The sequence below is a fragment of the Tupaia chinensis genome, unplaced genomic scaffold (assembly GCF_000334495.1).
Source record: "Tupaia chinensis unplaced genomic scaffold, TupChi_1.0 Scaffold000377_2, whole genome shotgun sequence".
NCBI lineage: Eukaryota > Metazoa > Chordata > Mammalia > Scandentia > Tupaiidae > Tupaia > Tupaia belangeri.
Genome location: NW_006159876.1, coordinates 1,687,309 through 1,711,559, shown reverse-complemented (window position 1 = coordinate 1,711,559; position 24,251 = coordinate 1,687,309). Strand labels below are relative to the sequence as shown.

The following is a 24,251-nucleotide window of genomic DNA, read 5'->3' as shown; positions in this document are numbered from 1 at the left end:
GCCCAGCCACTGCCGCGCAAGGCCCGGGGGGGCGCGCAGGCCCCGCCGCTGCAGCGCAAGGCCCCGGGGGCTGCGCCTTGGCTCTATATTTTTTAAAAATATTTTATAGGCCCAGCTGAGGGAGCCCACACTGATTGACAAACATGGGAGGCCCAGATTCAACTCCTGGCCCACTTTTCTTTTTTAATAATTATTTTATTTAACTTCATTTATTTATTTCAATTTAACCAGAGAGGGACAGAGTGAGAGTGAGAGAGAGAGGGAAAGTGAGAAAGCAAGCCGCCAGGTCAGGGACTCAAACCGCAGTCAGCCATGTGGGAATCCAGCACCCTTAACCACCACACCACCTGCCAGCCTCAACTCCCGGCCCACGTTAAAAGCCAGGCCCGTGGTGCATGTCTGTAGCCCCAGACACTCAGGAGGCTGAGGGAGGAGTACCATGACAGTAGTGAGAACCTGTCTGAGAACAGAAGAAAAACTGTTTTACAACCAGGAGTCCTTTGGCTGACCTCAGGGCCAGTACTCTCTGTGCCTGCTAAAATCCCAAGCCCATCAAATCTTTGAAAGGCAGTGAAGTTGAGCAGAACGAGCAGGCTGGCCATCACGATACCAACTGGACTACGGGCAGTTAATTTTCCCAGAAGGATCTGGCCATAACCCCTGGGTTCATTGTTTATGCAGTGAGTAGGCATAGACTTGATCTCTAGTGTCTTCATAATTGTGATCAGAACCAAACTACCATTCATTGAGCTGTTCTTTATGCCACGCATTGGCCTAAACACTCCAGATGCAGTGTCTCTAAGATTAACAGCTCTCCGCTGAGATAGGTTTGGTTTTTGTTTTTGTTTTTGTTTTTGTTTAGAGAGAGGTTTTTGTTTTCGTTTTTGTCTTTTTCTATAGGACGCTGCACTCGCTGGGAAGACAGAGAAACAGAAAGTGAGAAATCACCTCCCAGGGGATATGGCCACACCACAATCCCTTCTCCATTCTCTCCTGGGATCTTGGAGGAGATCAAGATGTAGCATGAGTTTCAAGCCACCAGGTCCAAGACTTGAACGTCAGTCAGCTGGGTGGGAGTCCAGCAACATAACTGCTGTGCTATCTTCTGATGAGATAGGTTTTATTATGTGCATTTTACAGATGAAGAAAAAGAAGTTCAGAGAATTTAAGCTACTTCCGCAAATGTCCCCAAGAGCTGACAGAAGCAGGCTGAGGGCCCAAATCAAAGCGTAGGTTCTTTCCTCCTGCTCTGAATGACCACACTGCATGCTTCTCCCACCAGGGGGCACGATCGAGGCATTCCCCCCTGCAGACAGCATCACCAACCTGACGGTGGACATGCTGATAGAGCCCAACGGGGAAATCCGGGTGCTGTCGACAGGGGACCAGTTCCACGCCGACGGCCCCTTCATCTCCTCTGGTACTACCATGCCTCAGACCTCGGTGGATCCCAACGCTCTCAATTGTCTGTGCCTCCAGATTGGAAAGGCCTGCAGAATGAAAGATGTAGTCGGCTACTTCTCTATAGATCTGGTGACTTTTATTGATCCAAGCACCTTGAAACAACAGGTAAGTCGAATCGATGCCACATGAAATACTGAGCGTGTAATGATTCTGCACCCTCCGCGCCCGTGGGGCAGGGACCGTGAGAGACCTTCTAACACTGCGCCCCGATGAGCTGTGTGTGACGGTGTCTCCGCAGTCTGTAGCAGTCCACGTGAGACCAGGCTGCCGTGCTGTGTGTGTGTGCATGTACCTGTGTGTGGCGTTTTTTAGACAGGGTCTTGCTGTGTCATATCCTCCTGCCTCAGCCTCCCAAGCATGCCGTTCCACGGGTACACGTCACCATGCCTAGCTGGGCTTAGTCTCTGTCTGGAAATGAGGGGGCAGGGTTATTTTATCTGCAAACAGTTGGCATTGTAGTGACTTTGGGGCCCGCAGTTGGCATGGTGGTTAAGATGCCGATCCCACATGACCACCAACTCCACGATTCCAGTCCCAGACCCTAAGGTTTGAAAAACACACTGGGCACATGTATATGCATGCCCAGAAGTTCTAGAGGAAAGTGGAGGAGAAGGGATTGTGGCATGGTCATCCCCCCTGGGGAGTGATTTCTCACTTTCCCTCTGTCTCTCTCTGGTGAGCACACATTTCCTATGGCCAAAATCTTAAAAGAAAAAAAAAAAAAGAAGAAGAAGAAGTCACCCTGGATGGCTCTGTTGGTTGGGCCTTCGATTCTGTCCAGTAGTACCAGGCCTGCATCTTATCATGAAACTGCTTTATGCCACCCAGGGATTGAGCCTATCTAAGCCTATTCTTGAACAGAAATCAATCACGAGAAAGAAATTAAGGGTCCTTGTTTCTATTTCTTTTCTTCTCTGAAATTCACCTAACAGCCTACGCTGTCAGTTTTTTTTTTTTTTTTAAGATGTACAGGAGGCAGGGGCAGCAGGTGGCATGGTGATGAAGGCGCTAGGCCCCCACATGGCTGTCCATGGTTTGGGTCTCAGACCCTGTGGCTTGTGTGTGTGTTCATGTGCGTGTGTACCCACAATCGCAAGAGGAGACTAGAGAAGGGACTGCGGCATGGCCATCCCCACCGGGGGGTGATTTTTCACTTTCCCCGTGACTGTCTCTCTCTCTCTCAGTCTCTCTCTGGCAAGTACACACACCCTATGGCAGAAACTCTAAAACATAAATAAACACAACTACGTTAAAATTTGAAAACGTACTGGGAAATATTACAGAAACATAAAAGGGCCTAAATAATAACGTAAGCGGTGCCGCGTTGCCCCCCCGGCGTAAGAAATGAGGTATGTCAGCGCCCTCCAGTCCTGCATGCCTGCCTCCGGGAGGAGCGGCCGCCTGCCGGTGTGTATCCCGCCCTCTCCCTCACGTTTACACGTTTCCTGCCCGTATGTCCCCAGAAGTAATATACAGTTTCATTTCGCATGTTTTTAAGCACTTTATAGATTCCATTCTACAGTACGCTTTTATTTATCCAATATTACCTTGTGAGATTCTTCGTGTGCATATGTATGGCTCTGATATGTATCATTTTGGATAACTAATGTTTTAAGAATTATTTAATTTAATTTATTTATTTAAATTTGGCCAGAGAGGGGCAGAGTAAGAGAGAAAGTGAGAAAAGCAAGCCACCAGGTCTGGGCGTGAACCGCAGTTGGCCATGTGGTAGGTAGTCCAGCACCCTTAACCACCACACCACCTGCTGGCCCCATGGATCAATCATTTTTAACCTTTTTTGTTTTGTTTCTTTCTCCCCACAAATTATAATGATTATGTTCACTACTATTTCACAGGACTCATTTTTTTTTTAATGTTCTAAACGTTGAAAGCAATCGCTTCTCAGCCTTTCGGCTAAGATCAAGGGTAAAATGTTCAGTTGCTTCTCTTGGTGCTGGGAATCCCCTCTCTAAACGGTGAACTAGCCTCCCTCTCCTCATTCCCTCTGGCCATCAAGCATTGTAAATATACTTCCGTTGTTTTAGATCGCTTATTGTTTTACGGTTCTCCATTTCAGTCAGCTGATGGCTTCTGAGTGCGCGTGCATGTTTTTGGCAGTTTTCCGTTCGCTCGGTAATCATCTTCCGTTTGCTTTTCCGGGCCCTGCACTGTCCTGCACTCTGTTCTTACGCCTGCTCGTTGACAGAGAAAAGGACAAACTGAAGGGCATGCAGAAATCTACCTGGGGTGGAAGGAGGACAGAAAATGTGCCTCTAGAGGAAACGGGGAAGGCAGGGGAGGCCCTCCTCAAATATTTGGCATGCGTGAGGAAAATGAAATCTGAGGTCCCGAGCTGTAGGGGAGGGTGGGACTATGGGAACCACTGAGTCGTGGTGCAGAGAGGCTTGCGCCCAGCAGTGAGAGGGACCTCCACATGCTGCATCGGTCCTTCCAGGCTTCTGAGAGCAAGGTCCCTCCACTCGGCTGGTCCACCTACCTGGCCAACCTCGTGTCACTCTAACTCCCCCTCCTTCTCTCTTGTACGTCTCCACGGTCTCTCAGCCTCTCACTCATCTTCCTGCCCTCTGCCGCAGGACGTGGCTCATGCAGCCCTCTGCCTGAGATGTTCTCACTCATTTCTTTCTTTTCTTTGACTCATTAACACCCTTCCCATCTATCATCCTTCAGCTCCAGCCGCACTACCGAAACCTTTCCTGACCTTTCCAACAAAGTCGAATTCTCCTGTTTGAGGTTCTTACGGCATCACGTCGCTCTCTCTCGCTGCTTAGCTCAGTTGTAAACTTATTGTCACATGATTATCTCATATCCATGCCCCCTCCGGACTACCACCTCCCTAATGAGGTGTACTATGTCTCCTTGTCCCCCACTGTACTGTCAGTCCTAGCACAAGGTAGGTGTTCAGGAAATACTTGCCCCGCGAGTGAACAGTAGAGGTGTTCTAGCAGATGCTGACTGGTGTGGCCGAGGCTTTTAGAGGAGCCTACACATTAGTTAGAAGAATAGGACGGATGAATAGTGGCTTCCGATCCCCTGATTTTACTATGCAATGAGTTCTGCTGGCCCCTTCTCATCAATAATTGAATACAAGGTCATTTGTCTTACAATTATCAATAGGACAGCAGAAGAAGTCCTTAGTGGCGACACCAAAGGCTTTTCCTATATTAGCTATGGAAGTTTATGGACGTTCTCTGTATATAATTATTTGCAAGTCACTGGCATATCCCGTAGTCAGAGCAAAAGATATTCTGAGCAAAGGATATCGGCTCAAAGAGCACCTTAATTCCTTTCCTACTTATCATGCCTTCCAATGTCAGTGAAGAGACTGCCCTCCTACCTAGAACTCCCACTAATGTGTCTGTTCACTTGATGGTACCCGATAGGTTGTGTAGGCTGTCTTCATTCTTTTTTCTCTTCTTTCTTATTCTTTTTTTCTCTCTCTCTTTTTTTGACTGTATGATCTCAAAAGACATATTCAACGTCAGAGTTTTTTTTTTCTTCTGCTTGATCTAGTCTGCTGTTGAAGCTCTCTATTGCTTTTGTTTTTGTTTTTTCAGAGACAGATGTTTGCTATAGGGTGTGTGCACCTGCCAGAGAGACAGACACAGAGAGAGAGAGAGGTTAGAAATCACCGCCCAGGGAGGATGACCATGCTACAATCCTTTCTCTTCCATTCTCCTCTCAAGATTTTACACACATGTAACCAGTATGAGTTTAAAGTCACCAGGTCTGGGATTCAAACTGTGGTCGGCTATGTGGGAGTCCAGTGCCTTAATCACCATACAGCCTGCTGGCCCTCTCTATTTTATTTTTTATTTCATTTATTGAGTTCTTCAGTTTCAAGATTTGGGCTTTTTTTTTATGATTTCTATCTTTTTAGCAAATGTCTTGTCTGATCACTTTTCTTGATTGAGTTGTCTATATTTTTTCTTTAAATCTCATTGAGATTTTTTTTTTAGGATCATTATTTTGAATTCTTTTTTGAGCATCTCAAATTTTTTCTTTTCTTTTGGATCAGTTACTGGAGAATTATTGTGTTCTTTTGAAGATGTTATGTTTCCTTGTTTTTTCATGTTTCTCGTGTCCCTACATGGGTATCTGATCCATGGTGGGTTGGTCACCTCTTCTGATTTTACAGAGTGGCTTTCTTATGGGAAGATATTTTCCCGAAGCTGGATCATACAGTGTCAGCTGGGTAGGGTGTTTGGTTTGGGTTCTTTATGATACAGTCTCCCTGTGACTTTTCTGGATGTCACCAACATCATTGGCGTCTGCAAATGGCCCAATTGCTTCAGACTGCGAGTGTTCGTGGTATTGGCGATGCAACTTTTCTGGGTGTGGGGGTCACCCAGTGGGCTGCTTGGCCACCTGCAGTGATGCAGGCCAAGGATGTGGGGCTGCAGTGTCTGGGGAGTATGCTGGCCTTGGTGGTGGAGGGAGTGGTCACCCAGGGCAACAGGAGCTGGGAGTCCTGGCACACAGGGACTGGCATATTATCAGCCTCTCGTTTTTACCAGTCTAACAGATAAAACAGTACCTTGTTTCACTCAGTATTTCTTTGATTTTTAGTGGTGAAGAACATCTTTCTGTGTTTGTTGTTCATGTATATATCTTTTTGTAATTGCTTGTTCATATCTTTTGCTCTTTTAGGGCCGTAATACTAGCGTTGGTTTATAGGGGCTCTTTGTTCAAAAGAAACTCTTATCTTGGGAACCAGCAGTTAGCGTAATGGCTATGTCGCTGGACTCCCATGTAGTCGACCGTGGTTCACGTCCCGGACCCAGTGGCTTAAAACTCACGCCGGGCGTGTGTGCGTGCGTGCCCAAGATCCCGAGAGGAGAATGGAGGAGAAGGGATTGCGGCATGACCATTCCCCCTGGGAGGTGATTTCTCGCTTTCTGTCTCTCTGTCTCTCTCTGTCTGTCTGGCGAGCGCACGCGCCCTATAGCAAAAACCTCTCAAAAAAAAAAAAAAAGAAAGAAACTCTTATCATTTGACTGCTATACATGTTGCAAGCATCTTCTCTCGAATTGTCATTTGTGACCTTTCTTTCTTTAAAGTCGTATTTGTCACCATTTTCCTTTGTGACATATTGATAATATTTGTAAGGAGGTGTTCCAAGCATGCCCCATGTCTTACTAATACCTCATCAAATTCCACCCACCTAACTTAGTCTCAGTTGCTGTGGTTCTGCTGAGTCAGTCACCACTACGATGATGGTAATTTTCCATTTCGTCATTCTTTTTGCTTTTGTTAGTTGGCAAGCTACTGCGAGGAAAAGGGTTTTCCTTCACCTTTTCATGCACGTCTGCATGTATGTATTTATAGTAGTATGAACCCATAGATTCCTATTTTATCTTATGGGTTGAATTTTCTTACTTTTAATGCTCAAAGTGTTCCAGATTTGTCCAGTGGGAAACCTTTCAGGGTGACCCTTGTGTCCTTTTTATGTGTCCTCATTGTTCTTTGAGCATCGTCGTCCTGCTTTCTGGCATAATAAGATGTTCCAGACTCATTTTCTGTTTAGCCAGCCACCGACCTAGAATCCACCCGGCAGCCCTGTTTGCTTCAGTGGAGGATGGCATTAAGATCTCTGCTCCTAGAGCTCTCATTGCTAGGGGGGTGTTTTTGCTTCTGGGGGAAAAGCTAGGAAATATATGTATTATATATGTATAATATGTGCATGTAAGTATACAGACACACACACATATATACACAAAGCATACATGGATACACACACACGCGCACGCACGCCTATAGCTATTTCAGTATCTCTCAGTGCATATATTTTTAAAAGTTCGTTTCTACCAGTGCCTCTAATTCCAATCTAAGACCTCAAGATTATTTATAGATTTCTCCTTTTCCACACTTAAAAATAAATAGCTTCTCCAACAGTGAGGAACCTGAGACTTTTTATTCTCCATATAGTCATTTCTTTTCCTCATCACTTCGCTTGGTTAATATAATGTAACCCATCTTCCAACCGCTCCTGCCTCCTCCTTTAGCAGCCACATCTGTGCCCCACCCCGTGCCCCATGTACAAGGATGCCAAACCCTACCACCTGTGGTGTGCGTCATCATTCTAGGGTTTTACATAGCCAAACCTAGCTCCTTTTCTAAATTGCTAGATTTATTTGACCTTAATATCTTCTCTCCTCTTCAGTTTTCTCAGCTATATAATGAGGAGATTAGCTCTCTTTCACTTTGGAGGAAACTTACAGTTCAAAAATTACTTGTTTTAATAACATTTCACAGTAGTTATTTTTGTATAATCAAATTCAAAATTTTATAATTATAATAATAAGAAAACTCCACTTTGAAAACAGTCACAAGTAGGGCCAACTGGTGGCATGGTGGTTCAGGTGGTTCCAGTCCTGGACCTGGTGGCTTGAAAAACACACCAGGCATGTGTGTGTGTGCATGCCCAAAATCACCAGAGAAGAATAGAGGAGAAGGAACTGTGGTGTGGCCATTTACCTGGGGGATGATTTCTCACTGTCCATCTCTCTCTCCTTGTCTCTGTCACTCTCTGGTGAGCACGCGTGCCCTACAATGAAACAAAAAAGAGAAAAGGAAAAAAGGAAGGAAGGAAGCAAGGAGGAAATTATCACAAAGATTTATACACACATACACAAGGAGTCTCAAAAATTTCACAGAAAACATTTTTATGATAAAAGAATGCCTGCATTTCAGTCTTTTCGCATCAAAGAAACTTGTCTAACTTGTGATAGAATGTCTAGACAGGACCTATCACTACTTTGAAGCACTTAGAAGGATAAGATGCTAGTTCGAAAAAGTGCCTTTATTAGAATAACAAGAATTTTACTAAAATTGAAGGAAAACATCAAAATTACAGTGAGGCATGAGTGAAAAAATGGTGAAATCAGTGGTGATTTACTAAAAGTTTATGGGGACAATGCCCAAAGAAATAGCAGTTTACAGATAAACAACTTTAGAAAGGATGCGACCATGTTGAAGATGATGCCTTCAGTGGCGGACTATCTGCATCAATTCACAAGGAAAAAACCATCCTGTTAGTGCCCTAGTTGAAGGGGCTTAGTGACTCACAATGGAAACAATAGCCAGCACCACAGATACCTCAGTTGGTTCAGCTTACACACTTGTGCTTGATGGGTCCCAGACCAGCTGCAAGTAAGAGCACTTACAGAAGAAATTTTAGCAGGCGGGATTGGGACCAGCAGGTGGCGTACCGGTTACGTCGCTGGACTCCCACGTGAAAGTACATGCCTGAGAGGTAGGAGCAGGCCTGGGCGGACAGTGGCTCAGAAGGCCCTGGCAATTACATTCTGTGAGATTTACAGGGTTTTGTTTTTTGGTTTTTTGTTTGTTTGTTTGGTTGGTTTTGTAACTTTATTTGAAAATCAGCAGTTAATTCTCATCCACATTAACTGTCTGTAGATTTTCGAATGTGGTAACAGGTACACAGGTCACCAGAGTGTAGAGCTTGTTGGGTGAATCTTCATCCTCGTTTCGTTTTCTGGACAACTGCACACAGATTCGATTTGGGACGTTCCTTATTCCTTTGGCCCAGACAGCTTTGTTGAGCCTGGTATCAGTGCGTACATCTGGAGTCCCCATCTCCTTCGTGGCGAATTTCCAGATTTCTCTGAATGCCCGAGGGACACGTTTCTTGAAGCCGATGCCAGGGATGCACTTGTGAACGTCAATGGTGTACTCCTGGGTCACCACCTCGTTGATGGCAGAACGGCCCTTCTTCTCGCCACCCTTCTTTACGGGAGCCATTCTGCCCGGCCTATGCTGGAAAGCGAGATTTACAGTTTTTTAATCTAGGTCTATCAAAGGTGGCTGGGCCTACTGATTCCTCATTGGCTGTATCAAATGTGGTTTAGCTCACTGACCCATCTCATTGGCTATATCAAATGCAGCGTAATAGTTAGACACCCCCCACTGGAAATCAATCTACCTGTGTTACCTTGGGCAGGAATTTTCCTTTCTTCTGTGATTGGTTTTTCTATCTAGCCACATGGTTAGACCCTCCAACCCCCTTACCCGCTTCCATTTGCTAGCTTCCTCCTGCCTCACTGTCCTGTCTTGATTTAGCCACACAAAAGACTCCTAACTTACGGAACTATAACTAAAAAAATGCCTGCGTTAAGCTAGTAAGTTTGTGGCGATTTGTTACAGCAGCAGTAGGAAACTGATACGGAGGAAGATGGCTATTCTGTGCTCTGGGCCTTCTGCATTTGCATTTCCTAAAGTATACATGTATTATACTTCTAACTAGAAAAAAAAATGAGTGGCCATCATAAGTTTGTTTGAATGTAACAGTTTGCAAAGAACTTTCACATGCACGATCTCACATACACACATGGGGAGCAGAAAACCGAGGCAACTGCATCCATTTCAGATTCTTGCCTGCTGGCTCCGCCTGAGCCCCCATAACTTCCTGTGCCGGCACAGTGGGTGCAAAGGGCAGGGAAGCCAAGAGGAATAGACAGGAGGACAGGGATGCACCAAGGACAGGTCCACAGTGTGGATCACTCCAGATAAGACGGTGCAAAATTCTGTCTAGACCTAAGGTTAAGATGAGCTTCTGGAGTAGCAGTCAGGATAGATAGTTTTAGATATGTGGGATTTAAAAATCAGGGACATCAGGCAAAATACAAGGTCAGTTTGTAACTGGAACCCTGGTACCAACTTCTGGTTCAGCTGCTTGTCTCCCAGAAGCCAGTACTCAATGGATAAATGTTGGTGGAAAGAAAAGGGTTTGTTTTTGGCTTTTTTTTTTTTTTAGAATTATTTGTTTTATTTTATTTATTATTATTATTTAATGTGACCAGAGAGAGATAGACAGAAAGAGAGAAAGGGAAAGTGAGAAAGCAAGTTGCTAGTTCCAGGACTTGAACCACGGTTGGCCATGTGGGAGTCCCGTGCCTTAACCACGATGCTACCTGCCAGCCCCAGAAGGGTGGTTTTATCCAGGAAGCTAGCAATCTGGGGGACGTGGCAGACTAGAAGGTCCCAAGACCTTCTCCCAAGTTACAGGTCATCACAAGGGTAAAAAAAGGGAAAGCAATGAGGGCCCACGTGTTCACGTTTGAGCTGATGAAATCTCAGCTGATCATGCAGGAGGAGGCTGGGGGCATTTCCCCTTCTCTGTCTCCACAGCCTGGTATCTACAGACTTAACAAGGTTCTTAACTTCCATTAGTTAAGCATTAGGCTAGATCCGTTGTGAGGGAGGTGAAAGATCTGGCTTTGTCATGTTCATTGTGAAAGGAATGAAAGACAGAAGTTAAAGGCTGGTTTTCCTAAAGGTTACTCCATTAAGATGGTCTCCAAGATGAAGTACAATATGGAGTCACTTTGGCTCTCATGGCTCCGTTACAGCCATAACCAAGGGAGCACAGTAAAAAGGGACCAGCCTCTGAGACATGAGGATGGGGCACAATACAAATCACTCCCACCTGTGAGCCTAGGTCCAAGATTCCAGCTTTCCAGGGAATGGAGCAATTCGGAACACTTGACATTCTAGAGTACTCAGAGCTCCAAGGTGGCCGTGCGGAGATCTCGCGTCCCACATGAGGGTGAGGGGAGAGGCTCTGCCCCATACTACGGCCAAGGGTCCAACCCTTAAGCACAGAACAACCGAAGCTACGTCCAGACCCAAGGGGCCCTGGAGCCAGGGACAGTGATGGACAGTGTCTGGGATCGAGGAGGTTCTTGTGTTCGCTTTGGCAGCACACGTACTATCTAGTGGGTTCTAGAAGGAGCAGGAAGTACTTACCAAAGGCTTTAGGTTGAGGAGAGACTGGCATGTTCACTGGACACTTTCTGGGGCCCGCTTCAGCCCTGTGCTAGGTCCTGAGGGAACAGAGAGCGGTAAGACATGGTCCCCACGGTGAAGAAATGGATTTCATATGCGTCATCCAGTCCCATCTGAGAAACATGCACAAGGTTGTTCTGTGCTCTTACTGGTTCATAGGCCTCCGTGAGAAGTTTAAGTCCTCTGGAGGATGAGCAGCCTGGCGCTTTTTACGTCTTCCTGATGTGGAAACACAGTGGTGGTCACAGCGGGCCAGCCCCCTAATCCTTATTTGTTGATTGATGTAATCTAGATAATCCCAGTCTGTAGAACCTGCTTACTCACCTTTGGGAAACTCTAACCCAACAACCAATGTTTATTGAGCATCTATTATGTGCAAGCCATTATGCTAGATGCTGAGAAGCTGCAAAGATGCAAAAGACAGGGAGGCGCCTGCCCTCAGGGAGCTCACAATCTCCTTGAGGAGCCAGACTTGGAAAAGGAATTGCAAAGAAAGGCTTCAGTGACAACTACATGAACAATAAAAGAGACATCAAAAAGGTAATGTCAGTTTAACTGCCAAATGATTTGCTGCATGAATTCAGGGAAGACAGAGGGCCCTTCTGTTTGGAGCCATCAAGAAAGGCTTTACAGAGTAAAGGGGTTGGAGCTGAAAGATAACTAGGATTCGAAGGAGGGTGGAAAAGAGCAGAAAGAGGCAATGAAGGATGGTGGTTAAAAACACACAGTATGCGGGGGTACAATGATAGTCTGAATCTTAACACACGCCACGTCCCACTCAGCGCGTAGGAACTGTGATTTTATAATACTCTCTAATTCCTTTTAGTTTTCTGTAGTCAGATAGATTGGCAGGCCAGCAGATGGTGTAGTGGTCCAAGCTGGACTCCCACTTGGCTGACAGAGGTTCGAGTCCTGGATCCAGTGGCTTGAAAATCACACCGGGTGTGAGTGCGTATATGCCCAAGATCCCAGGAGGAGAATGGAGGATAAAGAAATGTGGTGTGGCCATCCCCCTTGAGGAGTGATTTCTCGCTTTCCCTCTGTGTGTGTGTGTCTCTCTCTCCAGCGAGGGCACGTGCCCTATGGCAAAAACCTCTTAAAAAAAAAAAAAAAGAAGAAGAAGAAAAGAAAAGAAAAGAAAAAAGAAAGAAGGATTGGCAAAGATGCTCTCTGTGGAAATTTCATCTTGAAAAGATCTTTGTTTTTAGATAGCTGTGAATTTTTGAAACAATTTTTACCATTATGACTATTGGTGGTTATTACCATTCATAAAAAGAAAAAAGAGGATTAGCAGGTGGTGTGGAGATTAGAGCAGGTGGATCCCACATGGCCGACTACACAGTTCAAGTCCCAGACTTGCTGGATTGAAAACATGTCAGGCATGTGTGCCCCAGACCGAGAGACTAATGGGGGGTCAGGGATTGTGGTGTGGCCATACCCCCTGGGGGCGATTTCTCACTTTCCTTCTCTCTCTGTCTCTCTCCAGGGTGCTCACACACCCATGAAAAAACTGAAAAATAAAAGGGAAGGAAATGAAATTCAATCTTTAAGAAAAGAGTCAGATGAAAACTGGCTCTTTCTAGATGTGAAGGCACTTCAAAAAGTTCATGGAAAATAGAATTCAAGTACAATTCTATTTTGGTACAAAAAGTGTTCTGAAATTCATGGATAATTTTTCATAAGCATTTTCCAAGAACTTTTCAAAGACCACCCCCGCCATAGGTAGCTACAAAAGAAAATGAGGATTATCACAAAGCACAAATTGTGAGGAAAGACATTGTTGACAGAAAAATAACCAGCTGTAAAAATTAATAATTAATAATTAATGTGGTTTATTTCCAAGTCAAATATGAGTAGCCTAGGCCCGGAGAAGAGGCACACATGCCTTCCTCAGGGTGATCATGTACAGAGGTTCCTTTTATTTGTTTTTGAGATTGACAGACAAAATTTAGTGAAGAGATTTTCCATTGCTCTGGCCCAAAAAGGTGGGACATGGGGGGGGGGGGGTCAGGCTTGTGGGTTGGTGGGTTCTACAACTCTTAGGTTGAAGGTAGGTTATAGGTGGGTTCCACAATTCCTGGGCTGGTGATTAGAAGGGAAGAGCTGTGTCTTGGGAAGAGATTAGTTAAAGAGAGGCTTAATCTACATCTCAAGGAAAAGGGAAGTTCAGTGTCTGGGGAAGAGAAAAGCACAAGAATACGCTGTAATGGGTTGAAATCTACATCTCAAAGCTACTATGCCAGGGGCAGGAGGTAGGAAGAATCCTGTTAATGGAAAAGAAATGGTCTGCTAATGTTTGTGGGCATGACTTCCCCAGTCCCTTTTGAAAAGATTTTGGAAAATAGGGAAAGTAGTCAGACTTGTGTCCACAACAGAAATGGAGCCCTGGTATATACCACGGCATGCAGTCTGCAAATTCTCATATCCACGTATATTTTTGTTCACGGTGATGGTAACGGGTCCTGGCCCCAGACTCCTCTCTAACCTGGGTGACACCGTGGGCAGCTCACTTCACCTCTCTGAGCCTTGTGTTAGCAACCTGTCAAGTCCTGCCCTCTCACAGGTGCTCTGCCAGGCTGAGCAGACAGAAGGCCCTGTTCTTATTCAATCAAATGGCGTAACCACATGGAAAACTATCGCCAGAGTGCCCAGCAGGTTCTCAAACTGTGAACGGAATCTGAATTGAATTAGCATTATCTTTAAAAGTTACTGAACATTACCATCATCTCGAAGTGATATATAAGCATCAAAAGTGAATACATTTATTCGAGAGAATGCAAAAGCCAAGGTCTACAGAACACAATTCCTTCTCTTTCTTTTCTGTATATCCAGCACCTAGCAGTCTGTCTCACTTATAATAGATGCTCAATAAATATTTATTAAATGAGTGAATGAATACTGCTCTCTGAGTCCCCCTCTAGTCCTCTCATTTGCAAGGTCTTCCTACCTCTATTTTCAAGATATACAAGGTATTCACCAAGGGAGCTCAATGAGATTTACTTTTTCTCTTTAGGGAAGGTATTTTATTTATATATAAGAAGGTTAACAGTATATATCTAAATTAAATTTTAATAGGCCTTTGGTATAAACAGAAGCGCCCGTTAGTCAGTCTTTTTAAATGCTGTAATAGGCACATTGTTAATCACAAGTTAATACCTAGTGAAGGGAAAATACATCCCCAAGGATTCTGAGGCATTAAAGTAAAAGACCTGTCCCTTTAAGAGGTCTGCATCTTTGTGTCAGAGAAAGAGACCTGCAATTCACAAGTAATAGCAATGCCGGTGCTGATGATGGCTTCTGCAGAAAGCACGACAGTGGTGACGGGTTTTAGAGTGGAAGCGATCAGTCTGGTTTTCTTTTCTTTCTTCATGATAGAGCACACGCCACATGTGTGAGAGAGAGAGAAGCGCCCTCTACCGAGTCTGGGCACACCGCGATCCCCTTCCCCCAGCCCTCCGGCCACGGGCTCCTGGGTCCTTGTGTGTGTGCCTTGTATGCGCTGACCAGCCTGGGGACTTGAACTGTGGTTGCCAAGCAGAATGCAGCTTCTCTTGAGCCGCACATCACCACTATCTGTACGACTATGTCCGCATGTATGTAGGCATGTCTGATCACGATTTCTGTACCCTTTCATCCGCAGACAGACACTTGGCTGGCTCCACATTCTGGCTCTGTGAGCCATACCACGGTGAATGTGCTGGCCCAGATAGCATCATTTTATTTTGTTTGGACACACCTACAAGTGAGACTGCTGTACCGTATCCAGCAATTTTTTGAGCAGCCTCCATACTGTTTTCCACAGTGGCTACAACATTTATATAGCATGTATCAATGTTGCACCACAACCTCACCAACACTTGTTATCTTTTGGCTTTTTTTTAATTGCCAGAGGGTGGATGCATTCACCAGAGAAAACTAAAGAGAGAGAGAATGTGCACCCTCCCCAAATAGGGTATGGTGATGCCGCAGTCCCTTCTCCTCCATTTTTCCATTCCTCCAGGATTAGAGCAAGTGAGCACATGCATCCATGTGTTTTTCAAACTGCCAGGACCAGGATTTGAACCTTGGTCCGTCATAGGGGATCCTGGTTCCTTAACCACTAGGCTATGGGGCTCACCCATCTTTTGGCTTTTTGACAAGTTACCCTAACATGTGTGAGGTGAGAGCTCATTGTGGTTTGGATTTACACAGTTAATTGTGTTGAGCATCCGTTGGCCATTTGTATGTTTTCTTTGCGAAAACGTACATTTTCGGGTCCTTTGTCTGTTTTTTCACTGGGTTGTTGTTTTGCAGTTAAGATATATGAGTTCTCCAAAATTGTCCTTAACCTTTACCGCAGGTTACTTTTACTTTACCATAACGTCGGGGTGACAAAGTGTGAGGTAATTTGTTCTAGGCCCTACCTATTTCTTTTTTCTATTTTTTTAAAAGATTTATTTATTTATTTATTTATTCGTTCATTCATTCATTTTAATTTAACCAGAGAGAGATACACAGAGAGAGAGAGGAAAGTGAGAAAGCAAGCCACCAGGTCTAGGACTTGAACCCTGGTCGTCGGCCATGTGGGACTGTCCAGTGCCTTAACCACCACGCCACCTGCTGGTCCCAGCTACCTACCTATTTCTTAAGACAGCCCTGAACACCCCCCCACACACTAGGTGGCACTCAGTGCTTTTCTCAATGATCACATCTCTCACCCACAGGACTCTCGCAGCAAGCAAGCCTGGGGGCTCCGTAGGTAGTACCTGCTCCCATTTCACCTCCCACATACTCTTCATCCTGACACTTGCCTTTCCTTTCATTTCTGTCAATAACAACTTCCCTTCCTTCAAAGCATCTTCCAGAATCCAGCTTCTCATGGAAGCCACCTTAATTAATCCCCCTTCAACTGCCACTGCATTCCCCACTGTCTCGGAGCTGAGGTATAGTATAGACAGCCACAGTCATTATTAGTAATAGTAACTGTCTATTGGTTGCTGTCACATGCCAGGCCCTCTGTTCCATACTGTACATGTAGTAACCCTGGTCCTCATGTTCTGGGAGGTGGGCATTATCACCCCTACCTTGCAGATGTACGAACTGAGACTCAAGGGACTTCTTCCAGGTCCCACAGCTAGTAGGTGGCCAGTCCCGTGTTGAGACCCGGGCTCTGGCTGCCAGGCCTCTGCTCTCTCTCACCATGGTCCTGCGTCAGACTGATAGTGACTTCCTTTTAAGCATCTCCCCCCCTCATCACTACCGCCAGAGAAAATGTCTGTTTCTCTTGTCGATCCTCAATATGCTTGTCGAATTGAGCTGAGCAGCTTAAAGCCGGAAAACACATCTCCCATTTTTTTAATATATTCCATCCTTGTGCTCAGCACATAAGGTAATCATTAAATGTTAATGACTAAGCGAACTGGAATAAAATCAGTGTTGTGGTAGCCATTTTTAAACTTTAAGAGTTTAAATGTGCAGCCTATACACACCACCACAGCTGGGAGCGCCATATTGTCATTAAGCCAGAAGGTGGATTCACGGGATGGGAACATTGAAAACAGACACCACAAGAATGGTTAAGGCGGTTTTCCAAACCACTTTCTACAAGTGCTACTGCTTTTCTCCCCATAATAATTTCACGATGATTAGCCTTCTAGGTGAGAAATTCCAGGCAAAAAAAAAAAAAAAAAAAGCTGAACATCAGAAATGAGAATACCCACTAACACACTGGGTCGAGGTTGGAGGTGACATGGTTGGCGAGTGCGTCCTCGTTGCCAAGCTGGTCAAGAATACAGAAGAATCGCCATTGAGGTTTCCATTCTGGGCTTTCTCTCCCAGAGTAAATGCCTTTGTTCTGATCACTAGTTGATGAAAGGCAATCTCGCATCCCAACACATATGGATAGCAAACTGTGTATTTGGTGAGGGATGGTAGAAATGCCACCCATTTCTGCTTCCTTTGCTCATAGCACGCAATTTCCTACTTTTTGCCAAAACCTTACTATGTAGCTTTTTAACTTAATTAAATATATAGGCAATTACTGACACCATCTGTCTTCATAGAAAAAGAACAAGAAGTGACACAAAAGACTGGAATCAGAAGGGGCTATTTAGCAAACCAAATCTTCTAGTTTTACTCTCATAATATATATTTTTAGGATCCCTTGGGTTATTAAAAGTTATTCACTTATTTTTTTTTTTTTTAGAGGTAGCTTGAACTATACTTACAATGTTGGAGGCTTTGGCATAATTTCTTTTCAAAATAAAATATCAGGTAATCCATTGCTTTTTTAGTAAAACAAAAACTTAAACATGTCGTTGAACATCTGTTACTAGTACAGTCTAACACAGCACTTAAAATCCTTTAAAGTCCCTGAAAACCTTTATAAAGTTACATGAATCTTTTGCATAAATAGAACTGTTTTAACAATATGTATATTCCTTTAAGCATATATTTTGCTTTCTTAAGCATAAGATTCATTATGTTCCCTATTATCCCAAGCCCACCTATGCAAACGAGCATAATGGCTTCCCCCTGGCAGGTATCAGTCCTCCTCTGTCAAGGCACATTCCTCCTGGACCTGCGAGGACCTACCTTATTTAGGTCAGTTTTTTAAAATATTTTTAGATGTCTTCACAAATGTCTGAATATGTAAATTATATGAAACCAACCCATTGAAATTTGATGAGGCTAAGTTAGGAACCAACACAGAATTCAAGTCCAAGTAAACGTGACAGAATTTAGCTCCCACTAGGAAGACAGGTAGGAAGTATGGCGAAAGCACGAAGTTCCCCTGACATGGCTCGTTGTCACCAAGGGCAGCTGCAGCTCTCCCCTGGACAGGGGGGAAGCAGGTTGTCAATCCCATGCGGCCGCCCCTAAGATTCCTACCCTCTATAAATAAAGACGTTTTCCAGGAACTAACACTGTACAATTTCTATTGATGTAAGAGACTTGCGTAGAAAAGAATATGTTATCTCAGATTTGGGGGAGGGCATCAACGTATTTTGTATTATTGTTTAGTTCCTTTGTTAATGAAGGAAATAGGAAGAATATAATTTCACAGTTATTTTTCTCAAATTGCCTCAAAGACTGTGTAAAATGCTTAGCCGAGGGACCAGCAGGTAGCCTAATGGCTATGTTGCTGGACTCCCATGTAGTTGACCACAGTTTGAGTCCTGGACCCTGTGGCTTAAACTCATGCCAGGCACATGTGCGTGCATGCCCAAGATCCCGAGAGGAGAATGGAGGAGAAGGGATTGCGGTGTGGCCATCCTCCCTGGGGAGTGATTTCTTGCTTTCTGTCTTTCTGTCTCTCTCTGTCTTTCTGGTAAGCACATGCACCCTATAGCAAAAACCTCTAAAAAATAAATAATAATAAAAATAAAAAGCTTAGCCAACGGCCAGCCCCATAGCCTAGTGGTTAAGGAACCCAGATCCCACATGGCCAATGGCTGTTTGAATCCCAATCTGAGGTTGCTTAAAAGACACATGTCAGGTGCATGTGTGTCTTCCCAAAAATCCTGACTGGATGGAAGAATGGAGGAGACGAGATTGTAGGGTAATCACACCCCACTGGGAGTGATTTCTCCCTCTGTCTCTCTGTTTCTCTGTCTCTGGTGAGCACACATATCATTTGACAATTTAAAAAACTGCTTAGCTAGTACAAGTTGAGCTAAAACTAAGAACTTAACACGTATCTGCCATGACTCAAGAGCCTTCTAGTATGTTCTGCCGAGAAGAAGCTATTCACTAAGAAATGGTGTATTGAATTTTTTTTTTTTGAGAGGTTTTCGCTATAGGGCGCATGCGCTCGCCAGATAGACAGAGAGAGACATAGAGACAGAAAGCGAGAAATCACCCCCCAGGGGTGATGGTCACGCCGCAATCCCTTCTCCTCCATTCTCCTCTCAGGATCTTGGGCACGCACGCACACGCGCCTGGGGTGAGTTTTAAGCCACCGGGTCCGGGACACGAACCGCGGTTGACTATGTGGGAGTCCAGTGACATAGCCATTACGCTAACTGCTGGTTCCCTTGAATTTTAGAAGAGGAGGAGAAGGGGAAAAACAGGAAGGAAGAAAGAAAATAGCTCCTTTACTGCTGTTTCTGTCACTTGCTACAAACTGGACCTAGAGATGAATGGTAGCAGAGGGGCCCATCAGTTAGAGCGGCCTCTGGGGAGAGCTCAGCAGGACAGAGGGGGCCGAGGGGTGTATATCCAGGGGAGACTCCGAGGTGATTTTCTTAGCAGTTACTCAACTGGAATTTTCCCGGGGCCCTGAAGCTCCACCCATGCATTTCTGAGAAGTACCACGACGCTTGCATGGATCAGGAGTAGGAACCGTGGCTTCTTCCCGTACCAAAGGACAGTCATTTCTTTGTCCTCACACACCTCTTATATCACGGGTCCTCCAAGCGCTGTACAGACAAGTGACGGGAAAGCCGAGGCAGAACGGTGTTAAGCAGCTTGCCCAAAGTTCCACAGAGAATCCGGCCTTCCCCAGCCTCTGCAGTACCTAGTGATTGACGGAGCCTGGAAGTGACTGCCAGCACCACGGCGCCCTTCACAGTGGACCAAGCCTGTGTTTCCCTTGCCAGGCTGAGCAGTTGCAAGCTGGAGCATGCCGGAAAAAACCTGGGCTTTAGATTTGGGTGGACCTGGATTTTAATCCCAGCCCTGCCACTTAGCCGTGGAACCCGGACACATTTCTTAGGTTCTTTGAGCCGCCATGTTTGTTTCCGTAAACTGGAGGTGTTCATACCTACCTCACAAGGTTGCTGTGAGAATGACGCGAGAAAACACCTCCCCCGGTCCTTGGCTTCATAGGCCCTTCGTTATACATTCGTTTCCCTTCCTCGCTCCTCCCCCAAGTCTCCCTCCTGCAGTCCACACTACCGTGAGGTCAAGTAGGCAGCTTCCTGGATATTGCTGGCGTGAGAAAAGCGTCCTCCGAGCGCGGTAGGGTGCTGACTCTTCCAAACACGAGAATCTCAAGACAATAAAGGCCAAGTCATGGGATCCAGATTCGCCTCTCAGATAACCAAATCCAAAAGATCCCGTTATGATAAACACGTGTAACTCAGCCGTCCACCGTCATCAACTCAGGATTTATTGGATTATGGGATTAATTTAATGGGGTTGAGGAAGCGTCCGTGTGTAAGGCAGAGAGTTTGTAGGGAGCCACGTACTACGGCAGGCAGGCCGAGCAGCAGGAAGGGGGAGAGGAGGTGGGTGTCATGTGCCCCCAGCACGTGGCCTGCGCCCACTTGCCTGGCCAGCCCTGCCTCTCCTCCAGACTTGAACATGCCCAGCCCCAGTCAGGCCAGGAACCGATGCAGAATGAAAGCAGTGGGGAGGAGGGGGAAGTTGACAACCTTTTAGAAAAGTGGCACCGTGTGTGTCCTCAGAGCCAACTTCTTTATGAGAATGCTAATATATTTGCATAATTTGCATGCTAGTGTTATGCAGCATGTTTTATTATGTTCTATTTATAACAAGTGATATATATATATATATATATATATATATATATATATATATACACATATATATTTTTTTAATTTGCCAGAAGGCAATTGCACTTGCCAGAGAGAGATAGAGGAAGAAGAAAGCACCCCCAAGTGGGGCATGGTCCTGCTGCAATCTCTTCCCCTCGATTTCTCCATCCTGCTGGTATTTTGGGATACACCCACACACACATGCACACATGCACACACACACACACACGCACACACACACACACACACACTCAGCATGCTTTTTAAGGCACCAGGTACAGAACTTGAACCACGTGGCTGTCCACGTGAGATCTGGCTCCCTTACCCACCAGGCCACTGGCCAGCCCTGCTGTGCTGATGCATTACCCTCTCGGCTCATGACCATTTATTGAGCACCCATGTTAACCTTCCCCGGGCATTCATTTGCTTTGTCGTTAATAGCAGGTAATTTTTATGCACACACAGCGTGACTTCTGAAGGTTTAGACTTGAGGAATACCCAGGGTAAACTGAGAAGGCAGCTTGGCAGGTGGTTTATCCAGGCTCCCTCATTCAGCCACGATTTACACACAGCCGGATTCAAACATGTAGCCATAGAAATCGAGTGGGTGTCCATCTCGCACGGCTCTCCTGGGAACTGGGCTGCAAGTTGCTTGTGTAGCGGCTTTACTGAGATACCACATACCACAAAATTCTCCCTTTTAAAGTGTACAGTTCAGTCATTTTTAGTGTATTCGCAGTTATGCAACAATCACCTTTATCTAATTTTTAAAATGATTATGTATGTATGTATTTATTTATTGCCATAGTGCATGTGCGCTCACCAGAGAGAGACAGAGAGAGGGAAAGTGAGAAATCATCCCCCAGAGGGGATGGTCATGCCACGGTCCCTTCTTTTCCATTCTCCTCTCAGGACTTTGGGCACGCACGCACACGCGCCTGACAGGTTTTCAGGCCATGGGGTACAAGATTTGAACTGCAGAGTTAGCCATGTGGGATCCAGCACCTTAACCACCACCCCACCTGCTGACCCACCATTATCTAATTTTACAGCATTTTCCTCACTCCAGGAGAGACGTTGTGCCTATGAGAAGTCTGTCCCTGTGCTTGCTCCCCCTCAGACACTGGAAGCCATTCCCTGCAGCGGGGACCTGCCACGGGCGTTTCCTATCCATAGGCTCGCACCAGAGTGGTCTCGCAGGACCGGCCCCTCTCGCTCACCGGTGCGCTCAGGCGCAGTCACGCGTTAGCCTGTGTCAGGCCCACCCCTTTGTACCGCCGAACAGTACTCCACTGTCTGGCCTGCCATGTTTGTTTACGGGCCATTCAGTTGTGTCTTCTTCTTCTTCTTCCATCTTTTTTTTTAAAGTTTTTTTAATTTATTATCATCATAATCTTATTTATATTACATTGAATCACATATAACTTTACGGTGTATGACATTTCTTTTTCCAGGGGGAATACCATGCATGTCAGTCAACACAGACATTAAAATCCCACTTCATCATCCCATAGCTTTTCATTATTTTTCCCGATCATCATTATCATTATTATTATTCCAATTATTTTTTTAAACTGTCAATCACTATTTCTCATTTTGCTTGTGAAAAGACTTTACCCAATATGAAATACTTCTCGGACCAGTCCAGTGGAGACGGGCCCGTCAGTTGATGGCTCTTTGGGGTGATTCTGCTTTGGAGCTGTTCGGAGTAACGTTGCTGTGAACATTTGTATGTAATTTTTGTATGAACATGTGTTTTCATTTCTCCCGCATATACACCTAGGAGTAGAACTGGTGATCATACGGGAACTTGAATTTTGTCATGGCTGTTGCTAGACAGCTGGTGAGCTTGTCAGAGAGAGAGGGGGCGCCCTCCATCAGTGGGGTGTGGTCACACCATGCTCTCCCTTCCTCCATTTCCCCATCCCATTAGGACCTTGGGCCTGCACACACACATGCCTAGTGTGTCCCCGAAGCCACCAGGTGAGCACCTGAGCTGTGATCAGACGGGCCGTCTGGCTCCCCACGCGCCCCACTCCTCTCAGCACTGTGGGGCCGGCCCTCAGGGTTCACCTGTCGGAGGAACGGCCAAACCGTTTTCCCAGGTGGCCGCACCGTTTTACAGCCTTGCCAGCAATGGATGCAGGGCCCACTTTCTCCCTAGCTTTGTCAACACGTATTAGTTTTTTATTTTGGATGTCCTCATGAGTGTGAAGAAGCATCTCTCTCGTCTGTATTTCCAAGGAAGATTTTTCTCTTGTGTTATTTAATTGAATCATCCGAAAAAGCTTAACTGGGCACTGCTTGTTTTAGGAGTGCTAGGCTGGGCATCGTGCAGGATGCAGATCTAGAGAGAGATCCCTGTTCTCAGTCTTGGCTCCTCTCTGGGAGCTTCGCGAATATGCACACACTTGCCCCGAGTTCTGAACTCTGGTCTGAACTTGCTCCTGACCAGGGCTGGGTGTCTAGGGCTGGCATGGGCTGGACTACACCGGCTCCAAGACCACAGCTCTGACGCTCCGTGTGTCTTCCCATGCGCCTGCAGTCAGGGTTGTTCTTCCCACAGATTCCCATCTACTGGAACTCTTGAGGGAGCTGGGAGGGAAAGCGAACTCTGCTCCCAGCTCACCATGCCGATCAAGGCTGAGGCTGCATGCTCAGCCCCTCGCCCCTCCTGGACCCTCTGCCTGACCACTCCATGTCCACGGGGCTGCACAGGACCCTCCGTGATGGGACCCGGAGCAGGAGCGCTTCCCCTTTGGACATCTGCACAAAAGCCTTTTGGAGAGCATTTGTAATAACACTAAGGGACACTCTGAACCAAGCGCATCGTTCGCCAGCCCTGGCATTTGCGGCATGAAAATTAAAGGAGGATTACTATATACAGTATATACTATATACTATATACACTACGATATTGGATTGCCATAGAGGGAGCATATATAATGACTAGGCCCAGAACCCGGGAATGGCTTATAAAAATTGGGGTTTTGGGACCAGCAGTTAGCGTAATGGCTATGTCGCTGGACTCCCACGCAGTCGACCGCGGTTCGTGTCCCGGACCCGGTGGCTTAAACTCATGCCGGGCGCGTGTGCGTGCGTGCCCAAGATCCCGAGAGGCGAATGGAGGAGAAGGGATTGCGGCGTGGCCATCCCCGCTGGGGGGGGATTTCTTGCTTTCTGTCTGTCTCTCTCTGTCTGGCGATCACACGTGCCCTATAGCAAAAAAACCTCTCCAAAAAAAAAAAAATGGGTTTTTGTGTTTATTATAGACTAGCACTTAATGTCAAAATCAGAAAGCAGCCTTCCAAAAATTCATAATGGAAAAAGCAAAGAAATACTTCAGAAGAAAAAGAAATGAGTATATAATTCTGTACTTTAAGAATGTAAATAATGGGGAACCAGCAGTTAGCGTAATGGCTATGTCGCTGGACTCCCACGCAGTCGACCGCGTTTCGTGTCCCGGACCCGGTGGCTTAAACT

General features: G+C 45.7%; 1 protein-coding gene across 1 annotated transcript in view; it reads left to right on the top strand.

The window, feature by feature from the left end:
• Window positions 1-24,251, top strand: part of IQCH (IQ motif containing H) — a 284,969-nt gene that overhangs the window by 213,256 nt on the left and 47,462 nt on the right. Inside the window, exon 18 of the mRNA XM_027773807.1 lies at window positions 1,283-1,569. Within this exon, the coding sequence (XP_027629608.1) occupies window positions 1,283-1,569 (287 nt within the window). The remainder of the gene's footprint in view (window positions 1-1,282; window positions 1,570-24,251) is intronic.